This window comes from Ursus americanus, chromosome 19 (genome assembly GCF_024610735.1).
Source record: "Ursus americanus isolate L20-20 chromosome 19, mUrsAme1.1.p, whole genome shotgun sequence".
Lineage (NCBI taxonomy): Eukaryota > Metazoa > Chordata > Mammalia > Carnivora > Ursidae > Ursus > Ursus americanus.
Genome location: NC_142145.1, coordinates 38,851,229 through 38,865,043, shown reverse-complemented (window position 1 = coordinate 38,865,043; position 13,815 = coordinate 38,851,229). Strand labels below are relative to the sequence as shown.

Sequence of the window (13,815 nt, the reverse complement as noted above, 5' to 3'; positions counted from 1 at the left end):
AGTTTATCATTACTTCTGTTCCTTCTTACACTTGCATAGTCAAGATGCAACACTCTCAAAAACTTTGATGGCTCATAATTTTGGTGAAGAGAAAAATGTCATTTTATTTGCTCCACCACTACAAAACATCTTCATTTTTAGACCTCTAAATAACAAACAAAATGATCAATAAACCCAATGACTTTTTCATTTCTACATCACCTAATCACTTTCAATCTCCTTCATACGCGCACCTACCTGCCTATCTGCCTTCAGCATTTGTCCACATACAAACTATACCAGGTAATTTTGTTATACGAACATCATATAGGATGAAAGAATACTGTCACATGTCCTTTAACAAAAGAGAATGGTCTAGGTTCTTGTCTCAACATACTGTGTGAAATCCTTCCTGTTAAATTACTGACTAGCTAGATGAAAATACTATATTTCTTTTTTGTTCTTAGACATATATTGCTCACTTATTCTTGAGCTTGAGAAAATCTGTATTGGATACTGTCATCTCAAGACTCACTGACTGGGATTTCTGTATATTTTAAAATTCCTGATCAATTCCATCACTGTCATTAGAGTTTAACACTAGGTTGTCCATGAAGGTCAGTAGCCATTAGCCACATATGACAACTGAAATGTGGCTTTTCTGAATTGAGATGTGCTGTAGGTATAAAATATATGTAAGATTTCAGATAGTACCAAAAAAAGAATTTTACACAGATTACATGTTGAGATAGTATTTTGTACATGCTGAGTTAAATAAAATATATTAAAATTAATTTCACCTGTTTCTTTTTACATTCTTTTTTTGGTTTAATTTTCTTAGTAATCTCTATACCCAACACGGAGCTTGAACCCACAACCCCGAGATCAAGAGTCCCATGCTCTTCCACTGAGCCAGCCAGGTGCCCCTCATTTTACATTCTTTACTGTATTACAAAATATTGAAAATGATGTAAGTGGCTCATATATTTCTACTGGGCAGCATTAGTCTAGAATATTACTGTTTCACTGTATTCACCTTCTGATTTGCCTATTAACCAAAAAAAAATGTGTTTACCATAGTCTATTTTCTTTCTGTTGCCAATTTGGATTAAAAATAAAAAATCCTCAATACTCAACTATGCTCAATGAAAGAAAAAAAAATGAAGACAAAGACAGATTACAAATATGATGTGTTCCAGATTTCTTTTATACCTTCTTAAAGGAAAACACAGTATTTTGGGCAATGTGAAATTAAAAACTAAAGGATGATAAAATAAAAGTGACTTATTTCACTACTGCAACATCCTTGTATACAATTTCACCATTCTTCCACTTTCTTGTAGTTGGGTGTAATTGATAAATAATTCCTAGGATGATGGAAAATAGCAAAAGAGTTCAAGATACTAGAAAAACTAGAACACTAAGTTCCTCTCTTCTACTAGCCATTTTTAAAATAATTGCCACTATATTAAAGTGCTCTTTATGCTTTTTGCTCTTAAGTAAAAACTTAGGAGAAAATATTAAAGAATAAACAAGGGCGCCTGGATAGCTCAGTTAAGCATCTGCTTTAGCTCAAGTCATGATCTCAGGGTCCTGGGATCCAGCCCCATACTGGGCTCTCTGCTCAGCAGGAAGCCTGTTTCTCCCTCTCCCTCTTTCTGCTGCTCTCCCTGCTTGTGCTCTCTCTCTCTCTCTCTCTCTCTCATAAATAATAATTATGGGTACCTGGCTGGCTCAGTTTGTAGAGCATGTGACTCTTGATCTCAGGGTCTAAGTCCAAGCCCCACGTTGGGCCTAGAGCATATTTAAAAAAAAAAAAAAAAAAAAAAAAAAGGCAAGTACTAAGTTCTAAAAAAACAAAATGATGTATAAGAACAAACTGAGCCCAGTATTTGGCTCTAAAATGAAGAAGTGAATAATATTTAATCTTAATATTATAAACAGTGAATATTAACCAAAAATTATAAAAACTACATTAAGAAGATGGGGAAGGAAGAAGAGGGAATAATTAAGCTAAATCTTCATCAATTAGAATAGAAATCAATAAATAATATTTAAAATTGATTAAGTCATAGATAGCCATATAGAGATATTACCTAAAAACACTAAACAAAGGGACACTTGGGTGGCTCAGTCAGTTAAGCATCTAATGCTTGATTTCGGCTCAGGTCATGCTCTCAGGGTTGTGAGATCAAGCCCTGCATCAAGCACCACACTGGGCTCTACACTAGGTATGGAACCTGCTTGAGATTCTCTCTCCCCCTCCCCCTCTGCCCCTTCTCTTGCTTGCCCTCTCTTTCTCTCTAAAATAAATAAATAAATAAATCTTAAAAACAAAACAAAAAACACTTCACTAAATACCAGAGGAAACCACTAAAAGAATTGGGGGGGGGGGGGCGGGGCACCTGGGTGGCTCAATTGGTTAAATGTCTGCCTTTAGATCAAGTCATGATCCCAGAGTCCTGGGATCCAGCCCGGAGTCTGGGTCTCTGCTCAGCGGGAAGCCTGCTTCTCCCTCTCCCTCTTCCTGCAGCTCCCCCTGCTTGTGCTCTCTCTCTCTCTCTCTCTGTGAAATAAATACATAAAATCTTTAAAAAAAAAAAAAAAAAAGAAGAAGAATTGGTAGGACAGAGACTTAGGGAACACATCATGGTTTTTCCTTGTACTCCTTTTCAGCATTTTATCTATGTGCACAAATCATTTTGATAATTTTTTTTTAATTTTTTTTAAGATTTTATTTATTTATTTGACAGAGATAGAGACAGCCAGCGAGAGAGGAAACACAACCAGGGGGAGTGGGAGAGGAAGAAGCAGGCTCATAGCAGAGTAGCCTGATGTGGGGCTCGATCCCACAACGCCAGGATCACGCCCTGAGCCGAAGGCAGACGCTTAACCGCTGTGCCACCCAGGCACCCCTGATAAATTTTTTAAAAGTAAAAGGTATTGTGGGCTTTGGAGGTTAGGAAGGTATTTACAGTATAAAAAAGATATTTTTGTTTTTAAATATGATAGTTAATCCCACTCTGTGCCCCCTTAGCATTGTGGCATATCAGATATGCCACATCCCTGTTATAATGTATTATGATTATAAAGTATTATAAATTAGAATGTATTATGATTACTGACTTACATGTTTATCTCCCCATCAGATTATGAACTCATATAATGTCTTATTCATCTCTATTATTGCAATGCAAGGCATATAGTAGGAAATCAATAAATATTTGTTGCATGAATAACAAAAGTGTTAAAGACCCTATGAAATCAAATCACAGGATTAAAGTTCTAGGAAAGGCCTTAAGAAAGAATCGAAACAAATTCCCTTGTTATCAAGAAATGAAACCAAGTCGAATAAGTGACTTACTCAAATTATACGATTAACTAATGACTACAGTAGTATAAAAACTTGGACACTCTGGCATTTATTGTCCTTCATGTTTCAACATGTATTTCCCATGACAACAGGGAAACAACAGTTTAAATTCCAACACCTACTCCCAGAAATATCCAAATTTTGTCTCGTGTTAAACATATTATGCCAGGAACTGTTCAGAATACATAACCTGAAATTCAGAGTCTTTTAATGTGTAAAAGATAACCATAATATTCTAAACTTAAAATAATCAAATTAACTTTTTGCTGGAATTAAAGCTAATAACATAGAAAGACATCTAAACAAAATAATTCTACAAACATTTCTAACTATACGGGTGCAACCAACTGACTTTATGACCTAAAGCATATCACTTAAATTCTCTTTGAATGTTTAAGGAAATCTTTAAATATGCAATTAGGTGTTAAAATATTAAATTATAAATTGTACCCACCTAAAAAGATTATTTTATTAGGTTGCTGAAATATCCTGATGATGTACTTTTAATCTTTTCCCCTCTAAAAGTCTATTCCTTGACTCTAGTAAGTCTTTTTAATACTAGAAAAGAGTCACACCAAACACTGCTAACTCATTTAACATATTAATATATTTCACCTACTAATCTTATTAAGAAGACATTTATCATTTAAATCAGATTAATAAGCACTTAAAAAGATTAAATATTTACTCATATATTATAAAAATGTCTTCAACTTAACACTAGGCTTAATAAAAAGTAAAATAAACTTAATGCTCTTTATTATTACTTATGTCACAAAAGAACACGCTGTTTTTTGACTACTGTCAGTTCTTCCATTCGAGATATATTTATTATGCATATGTTTTTAGACATTACGTTAAGCCCTGGAAAGAAAATAAAGAGCCAAAGTTCCTGACCTCATGTAGCTTTCTATTAACTTTACAATGAGACCTATAAAAACATTTTCATTATAAAAAAATAAAATGAAATCATGTAATTCATAGCTGGCTGCCTACTTGACTATAACCTCCATAAAAGGACTGTTTTTTCCACAACTGTATTCCCATCCCCTAGAACCTAGCAGGCATTTAAGTGTTTGTTGGATATTTCCAAGATACAGAACTGCTTTTTCTAACAGAAGAAAAGTTCACTTAAATAATAAAACTTATTACATACCACTGATGTTGAGGTCATAATCTCCTGCTGTAATCACATTAGCTACTAATCCTTCCGCAGGCTGACTGCCAGAAACAACATCATTCAAAAGCTTCCGAATGGCTCCAGGCTGAGGTGGTTGGGTGATAATGTTGCTTACTGCTATCTTCAAATTTTTGATTACATGAAGCTGATTATTAGGATCTCTCATATGAACTTTAAAAAAAAGGAAAAAAACTTGAAATTAATTCTACACAATGCATAACAACCCAATTATAACAACAATAAAACAATTGCGTTATTACTTCACAAAAAGAATGCTCAAATTAGAAACCAGAGGGGGCACCTGGGTGACTCAGTCGGTTAAGCATCTGCCCTCTGCCTTCAGCTCAGGTCATGATCCTGGGGTCCTGGGATCAAGTCCCACATCCAATTCCCTGCTCAGTGGGGAGCTCCCTCTCCCTCAGCCCCTCCCCCCTGCTGGTGCTCTTTCTCTAATAAAAAAATAAATAAAAATAAAAATATTTTAAAAAGAGAGGGGGTGCCTGGGTTGCTCAGTAGGTTGAGCATCTGCCTTTGGCTCAGGTCAAGATCCCAGGGTCTTGGGATGGAGCCCCACATCAGGCTCTCTGCTCAGCGGGGAGCCTGCTTGTCCCTCTCCCTGCTACGTCCCCTGCTTGTGCTCTCTCTGTCAAATAAATAAAATCTGAAAGAAAGAAAGAAAGAAAGAAAGAAAGAAAGAAAGAAAGAAAGAAAGGAAGGAAGGAAGGAAGGAAGGAAGGAAGGAAGGAAGGAAGGAAGGAAGGACCAGAAATTCCAACTGGAATAGTTTTCCAGAAATACAACTGACTTAGAACCCTTCCTTATATACCAAAAGGGCTAGCTAGACAGTCGAACCTCCCACAGTGCTACTACTGCTCACAACTTTCCTATTTGTAGGTCCTTTCCTTCCCCCTATGTTTGGACTTGCCAGGGACCAATCCCCATCCATACCAAACCCCTAATTTTCACCTCACCCTCAGGCCAGTGCAGGGCAGTATGACCTATGAGATCTGTGGTATCAATGCTGAAAACAGTAAAAGGGAAGAAAGGGAAATCAAGCGCTGCATTTGGGCTTACTTTTCTTCTCCTAGAGTACTGCCTGCATTCTCAGCCCTATTCCACCATCAAAAAAAGTCAGTGGCCACCCTGGTGCAGGATATTGATAGTGGGGAGGCTGTGCATGTGCTAGAACATGAGGTATATGGAAACTCTGTATTCTCCACTCAATTTCGCTATGAAGCTAAAACTGCTCTAAAAAATAAAGTCTATTAAAAAAAAAATACAAAAAACCCCCACAACACCCAGATCCCTTCTTCCACCGCAATACCTCCAGACTCCTCTACCCTGGTATAGGCCTTGCCTCAGCCTATAGGATTTATAACCAGTGGTTCAAAACTTCAGGTGAAAATAGATTTGTAGGAGGCTGTAGCAAGAAGAGTATCTACGGTGCACAGGAGGAAATGTGAGCAAATTTTTTCACATAAATATAATCGGACAAGATGATTAGTTTCCATAACAATATTAAAAGCAGTCCATCATATTGATTAAGAACTCAACTTTCAGAGTCAGGCTTTCTTTAAATCCTAACCCACCACATGTTAACTGGGTTATCCTAAACAACTTTTTAACTTGTCTATGCTTCAATTTCCTCATCTGAGCATGTAAATTCATGCCTACTTCACAGAGTTATTTTCTAAGAATTTAGACGAGCTATTGTTAGATGAGATAGTAAATGTAAAGCACTAAGTACCATACCTGCCATATACATAACTACACAGTTAGGCACTCAAGAACTGATGAGAGTGGCAGGTACCACATACGCTATTTCAAGTACGGCATGGATCATCATACACAAATAAGAGGAGACTTGGAAAACTGGCTCTGGGTACCTACCCATAAAAAGTCAACACTTTTTTCTCATGGGAGGATCTTTATACCAAGCTTTTAAGCTCAGGCCTGCCTACATTTTAAATAAAGTTACATCAAATGTCTTCCTAAATCCTAGGTGTCTTCTCTGTTGACATCTAAATTTTTAATTAACAAACATAAGACAATCTTTTAGAAATAGTATATATGGTATAAATATGTGCACTTGTATTGTAAGAATAAATACATATACAGGAAGTATACATGCAAATTCCATTATAATGATTGCCCACAATAAAAGAAAGAAAGGTAGGAAAGGGGACTTCAAATGTATAATGTGTGATTTCTTGTTAAAGGAAAGGAAAAAATATAATGTAAATATGAGAAGAAGATTAATATTAGTTGGTTTTGCGTAGTGGGAAGGTAGGTGATAGGAAATTCACTTCTCTGAATTCTTCATTGTTTGTTTTCTAATTTAAATAAACACACACAAGCCTCTCTCCCTAATTAAACTTCCCACCTAGTCTATGAAATAGAGAAAATGAAAAATATGAAAATACTGTGTTGTTTTTCTGATATTTTAAGAACATATTGTGTAAGTATTCTCCCTAAAGTTGGTCTATAATTGTCAAATAATATAAGTAGCCATGTGTGTATTAAACATCTCTCGAAATTTTAAATTTGCTAATTATCTTTTAGTATTCCTAAGTGTTGACACACAAAAAAGACATTCTAGGGATACCTGCCTGGCTCAGTATGTAGAGCACCTGACTTTTGTCTGGGGAGTGGGGGTTGTGAGTTAGAGCCACACACTGAAAGTAAAGGTTATTTTAAAAAAAACCACACACACACACATTCTAGTTTTGCCCTACGTTCAGAGGTAGTTTATTAGGTAATCCTACTAATTTACTAGGTAATCCTACTAATAAATCCAGAAATGAGTTCAGATGTGGCAGCCAGCTTCTGAAATAGTCCCCAGTGATGCCATATTTTGTGTTATATATACTCTTGTGTAGTCCCTTCCCACCTCCCAGGGTTGGCATATGTGACCAACAGAACACAGCAAAAGCAAGGATATATTACTTCTGAAATAACCTTACAAGAATATAGCTCCTATCTCGGGTTCTCTCTTTCATCACTCCCTTTGAGAGAATCTAACTGACTCCCCATGGGGACACTCAGGGAGCCTGTGGAGAGGCCTACATGGCACAGAAGAGAAGTCTCAGGACAACATCTAGTGAGGAAATGAGACTTGCCAACAACCACATGAGTGAGCTTGATCCTCCAGCCCCTGATGACTATAGTCTCTGGCGACAGTTCCACTGCAACCGTAAGAGAGACACTGAGCCAGAACCACTCAGCTAAGCCACTCCCAGATTCCTGAGAAACTGAGAGATAAATGCTATTTTTTTTTCTTCCCAAGGAGCTAAATTTTGGAGTAATCTGTTATCCAACAATAGGTAAGTAAAACACAGGAATATCATAAAACTAATCTAATAAAGAGGAAGATAAGAACTAAGAATGATTAAGAGAAACGGTCTTTAAAAATCACACACAAAAAATTCAAAAGCTTGGCTTCATTAAGAGTACAACATCACAAAGCAGACTTTATATATCACATAACATCTCAATTTCAAAATGAAATTCAGCTCTACCACTGTCTTACTTTTATAGGTTACCACATAAATACAATTTCTTGAATACTGTTATTACGAAGTAACATTTCCCAGTATGTGCAGTTCCATGGAATACTCTTTCTTCAAGCTAGTTAAGAGTTGTTTTAGAAAAATCAATTCCAGGTTCAAATAAATTTGAGAAATATAGGATCAAGGTTTTTAAAGGTCTCTTTACACTAGATCTTCCCAGAGCCTTTAATGTGCTAAATGACACTGTAATTCTTCCAAATACATCTATCTGAAGGAAACTTACTTGATCACAAAATTCATTTTCTGAGAACATATAACACATTGGGTGTTCTATGGAATATACTTTGAAAAATGAAATAATGATATCTTTTATGTTTTTACCTAGAACAAGAAATTTTACTGTATAAAGCAAATCTCAATTGCTGGAAAAAAATAACTTGCACAAAAATGACACAAACAACATATATATCTAAATTTTGAAAACTTGACTTGAATTTATCCAGTCTGGTACTTGACGTAGTTATGACTGATTAAATATTTTTTTGATGAAATACTTTTAAAAGAAACCTAGAGGCAGTAAGTACCCTTCAAAGGTCCTTCAGAAATTATTCAAGATTTACATAAAAATTACATCCTATTCTTTTTAAACCCTTAAATAAATTTAATCCATTTAAAAATAATAATATATACCTTTTCAAAGTAAAAACCAAATTCTTCCAAAAGTTGGTGTTTAAGTGAAATTTTCTTAAGTCTTATAAATGTCTAAATGTGTTGAAACACTGCTTAGAATTACTGAAGAACTATCAGTATGACAGCAAGAACAGTGAGGTTTGGTTAAGTAATACCACCACCACTACTCTTTGAAATGGATGGCCAGTGGAAATTTCTCAAGCAGTATTAAGATCACAAACTTTGTGTTGAAATGATGAATATATATTAAGTCTCAAACATATATCTAGCATAATGATCATAAAAATATATATAATCACCATTACTTAATATAAAGAAATACCTGTCGGGTTTAAAAAAATGTATCCAAGGAATCTAGAATGGCTCCCCACTGCCTAATACATCAAGTCTAAACTCTATTTTTAAGGCTCTATACAAGCATGGTATTCAAATTTGTTTTCTCAACCCTCCCTCAGTACAGCTTTAAACCATGTTTTCTCTACTGACATCTAAAAAAAAAAAAAAAAAGTCCCCTGGAAATAACTCAACAGTGTACATTGATACCTCAGTAGTCAAAGCAAGTTTTGACCTCAAATACCCACAGGCCAGAAATGGAGTCCAACCATTTTTTTTAACATTCTTTTCTCCTTCTAAGGAAATTTTAGCTGTTTTGGTTAGTTGTATTCTTAAATTATGTGCCTGAAGTTATATTCTCATGCCTCACTGCCTAAAGATAAGCTACCTTCAAGGAATCCCCACACTTGACACCAGAAAAAAAAAAAAAAAGTAGCCTTTTCTGGATGGCAAAGAACCCCCAAATTTATTTACCAGCAAAAAAATTAAACCACAGAAAAATTAAATTCTTTTCACTGAATTTCTAATGCCACCACCAGTCTATACCCTTATCACCTTAAACTTTGAAATGGTTTTCAACTCCTATTTACCCTTATAAACCAAACAATTCTAATCTCTCCAATTTGATCCTTGCTCAAGAATCTATGACTGCTGCACACTTAACCATTAGATATGAAACCCAAAATCCCTTTCCTAGAATTCAAGACCTTCCCTTATCTAGGCATCTTCCCTTACTATCCTGTACTATGAAAGGGACAGGTTCCTCAATCATTTTATACCTTTTGCCCATGCAATTCTAACCTCATCCCCCTGCTCAATAGGGAATGCTGGCACTTTTCCTTTCCACCAACTCTCTACTTAACCATGAAAGTTCAATTCATTATATTTCTTCCCGATATCTTCTGCAGTTTACAGAAGAAAATCAGAATATTGAAGTGAGCCCCTATTGACTGCACCATTCAATGCAGAAGGCAGAAGCCAGATGTGGCCATTGGGCAATTGAAATGTCTAGTCCAAACTAAATTATATATCATAGAAATGTCTAAATGCACACCAAAGTTCAAAGACTTGGCAACAGAAAAAGAATGTAAAATACAAAGATGTTTTATACTGACTACATGTTGAAATGTTAACGTTTTGGAAATATTATAACAATTTGGAAATATTAAAACTAATTTCACCTGTTTTTTTACTTTTTTTAATAATGTGACTACTAAATAATTTAAAATTGTGTATGTGACTCCCATTATATTTCTACTGGATAGCACTGCTCTCTAGTGTGAATACACAATCCGACTGCCAAGAGATAAGATGATTTAAGAACACCTTGAGTCACACTGCCTGTTTTTAAATCTTTCCCACATGGAAGACTGGGGACAAGTTAACATCTCCATGCCTCAATGTCCTCAAATTTAAAATGGCGATAAGTTAGCTACCTCATAGGATTCAATGAGAACTAAAAGAGAAAAGCTAAATACAGCAGGTATCAGGTATTAGCATTATTATTCTTTATTAAAGCAGGAAAGGGCATACACATCAAAGTCAAACATATTCTCACATTTTCTTAAAAGACTTTAAGAATGTAGGGCACTTTGTTGTTCTTGTTGATTTACTATAACACTGGAAGAGCTGAGATTGATAGCTAGGGTACAAGAAATCCAAGAGTTCCCAAGCTTTTTTTGGACAGCTCCTGCTCTCCTTTAAATAATAAAGTGAACTTATGGAGCTTTTCTCCCAAAGAATACACACCTGTGGCATGTAAATACATACATTTATGGCACAGCACTATTTGTGGAGAAATCATCATAACCAAATAAACATCATAGTTCGCTTGACACAGCCTTGTTAAAGAACCCTTCATTTTATACAGACCTTAACAAAGAACTTCACCTATACTTTATGTTCTGTTCACAAAGGCAGATGTATTATTGGTTAAATACTCGGGAGTTTTATTATGCTTATTTCTCCCTAATAAAAAATCTAAAGGTAGAGAAAACAGGTAGCTCTTAAATAAAAGACACATTTCTCCTGTTAATTAAACTTTTATCTGAAAAACTAAATTTTAGGACTTTTCCATGTCTATAAAGCTATTCAACTCCAACTATTTAGATTAATTACAACGTGTCCTTACTTCCGCGTCCATCAAGCAAAAGGCTATTACAAGTTATTATTTTCGTAACATTTTTTTCGGAAGAGGTTAAATAAAATATTATATACCTTCTGTTTATATTTTCAAAGAAAATACATAACATAACCAAACAGAAGCTTAGAAAGAGACAGGCCCCATTACCCGAAGAATGTAATATTCAAGACAACTTTGAAAGTCCAGTTTAACACCCAGAGGAAGATGATTCGTCTTCTTTACTAAGACCTCAGCAGTTTAAGAGGCAGCATCTTCCTACCCTTACCCACCTTGCAACTTCCTAATTCCCTCCCTATGGCGGTTGAAAACCGTCTCAACGCCCTTCTCTGGGGCTCATGTTTTTCTTTACACGGATTACCGAGCAGCCCGGCTTGTCCCGGGAAGGAAAGTGCCCAGAGAAACTGGAGGTCAGGACCGCGCTGTCTTGACAACCTCACTCATGGCCCCTCCCCCAGCCGCGGCCGGAGACACCGCGGAGCCCCAGCCCCAGACGCCACTCTACCGGCTCCAAGATGTAAACATCGCCCTTTTCTTCCCTGCCCGCTCCCAACTTCCTTCTCCCGGCCCGGCTTCGAGGGAGCACAGTGAAAAAGGGAGGAGACCACATACCCTCCGAAGTGAGGCGAGAGAAGGGCTTAAGCAACTCCGCGAAGCTAAGGTGATTGAGACGAGTGAGCCGCTCGGCTTCGTCGCTGCACAGAGCGGCGACACAGGGGACGAAGGAGTCCGGGATTAGCTCCTGCACTGATTGTACACACTGGGCCATCGCCGCGGCACAAGCAGCGGCGGCGCCCGCCCTCCGGCCCACTCTCAGAGGCCGATCCTGCGGCTGCAGCAGCTACTGCCGCCGCCCGCCGGCCTAGCCCGGCCGGGCGGGGCCCCGCACTGAAGCCTTGAGACCAATAGAAGGAACAGACGCCGCTGCCTCGGCTCCCGGGCACACAGCACCGACCCCTCCCCGGCACCGCCGCTCCTCAAGGCTCGCCTCGGCGTTCTCGCATTCCACCCAGATAGGTGGAGACGCCGACAATCGCCAGTTAATCCTCCGGACGGCAAAACCTTGGTCACTGCCCGACCGGAACCGCCATATTGAGGCCGAACCCTGACCCACCGGCAGTACCCGTCCCGGCAGGCCCCGCGCTCGCCCCTCACGTGACGGAATTAAAGGAGGCGATGGGGGCGGGAGGAAAGAGCCGAGGAGAGGGAAGTGAAGAGCGACGGAGGCCGGTGGGAAAGCTGGCGCCGGAAATGGTGCGATGGGCGGACCCCTACGGGGAGTGGAGGGGCGGGGCTACCAGCGTGGTGGGCGGAGCCAAACCGGAGACGCGCGACTTTAGGCCTAGTTCTCAGGCGGGCCTTTGTCAAAGGCGGGAGAGGTGCTAGGGGCGAGCGTAGAGGTCAGCGTTCGAGATCCGTGCTGTCCCAGTGTTGAAGGCACTCGCTCGCCTTACGCGCGAGCCTTCTCCAAAGGCTCTCCCTAAAAACAATAGGTAAATAATGTGACTGTTCCCTCTGCTTCCAGAGCTCCCAGAACAGCAAGGGGCACCTGCTCATGAAGAGTGGTTCCCGTGGCGCCGGCCTGAACAGACCTGGTATCGCTTGAACACAGCCATGCTTTTAGAAACGGACTACCACACGAACGTGGACTCAACCAGTGAGCAGAAATGTGTGCTCTTGTGGGTGCTGCAGTTAACACGCGTGTAAGGGAAAACTTGAGCTACTGCGTTTTTGTTGGTCGCAGGGAGAGTGTGCTTGCAAACGTCTGAGTCTTTCGTCCGCAGCCGCGTCCTTTATTTCACTATGCTGGGAGGTTTTCTTCGTAGCCATGGAGGTGCGGGAAGCCAGTAATTCCTTACCAAATGGAGTCCTAAATTGGCTTTCGTTCTTAGCGTTCCTTTTTATAGATTGTTCCTTTACCTAAGTAGAAGTGAATGAAAGGGATTCTACTACCCTGTCACGGAATTGCTTGAATCCCTTCTGAATTGTTTGCCAAAAATATAAAGCAAGGAAAAATACAACCCTCTATCGCGGTTTTATGGTACCTTGATTTAAAGGAGGCTTCCCCAACACGAGTATCTCAAATTGTCGGATTGTTGAGCGCCTTGAGGTTTTTGCCATAGTAAGAATTTATGACAGGCACGAGGTATGCCTTCCTCCTGTAAATTGAGAGGTGGTAGGTAGGAAAGGACAAAAGGACATAATGACTTGACAGCTTAGCCATGAATCACTTTAGAAAAGATAACGTGCAAGTTGGGGATCTGGAAATTCATTTTAAAACTGTTTGTGCCTGAGCACCTCTTGGAAATTCTTGTATCCCCAGGTGTACACATTACCTTTTGAATTCCTCAGATCTCAATCCCTTATGTGAGAATCCTGGACAAATGAGTATGACTCAAGTTATGTATTTTTTTAGTTAAGAGGGCGCCACAGTGCAAGCATACTACTTTATTTAGCACTCAGCTCAAAGTAAAAGTTAAAAAGGTAACATTTTTTTACACTAAAGTTAAAACTAGTTATATTAGCCTCTCTGAGAAGGACTTTCAAGAGTAATTTAGCCTAAATGAATTTTTGAGATAGTCACATTCCATAAAATTCACCCTTTAAATGT

The 13,815-nt window shown here is 38.4% G+C and overlaps 1 protein-coding gene across 1 annotated transcript in view; it reads right to left on the bottom strand.

Annotated features, from left to right (window-relative positions):
- The window catches only part of TRAPPC8 (trafficking protein particle complex subunit 8), an 85,545-nt gene extending 73,229 nt beyond the window's left edge, over nt 1–12,316 (bottom strand). Inside the window, exons 1-2 of the mRNA XM_045781884.2 lie at nt 11,817–12,316; nt 4,509–4,703 (exon numbers count right to left, since the gene is read on the bottom strand). Of these exons, the coding sequence (XP_045637840.1) occupies nt 4,509–4,703; nt 11,817–11,973 (352 nt within the window). The 5' untranslated portion in view covers nt 11,974–12,316. The remainder of the gene's footprint in view (nt 1–4,508; nt 4,704–11,816) is intronic.
- Between the last annotated feature and the right edge of the window lie 1,499 nt (nt 12,317–13,815).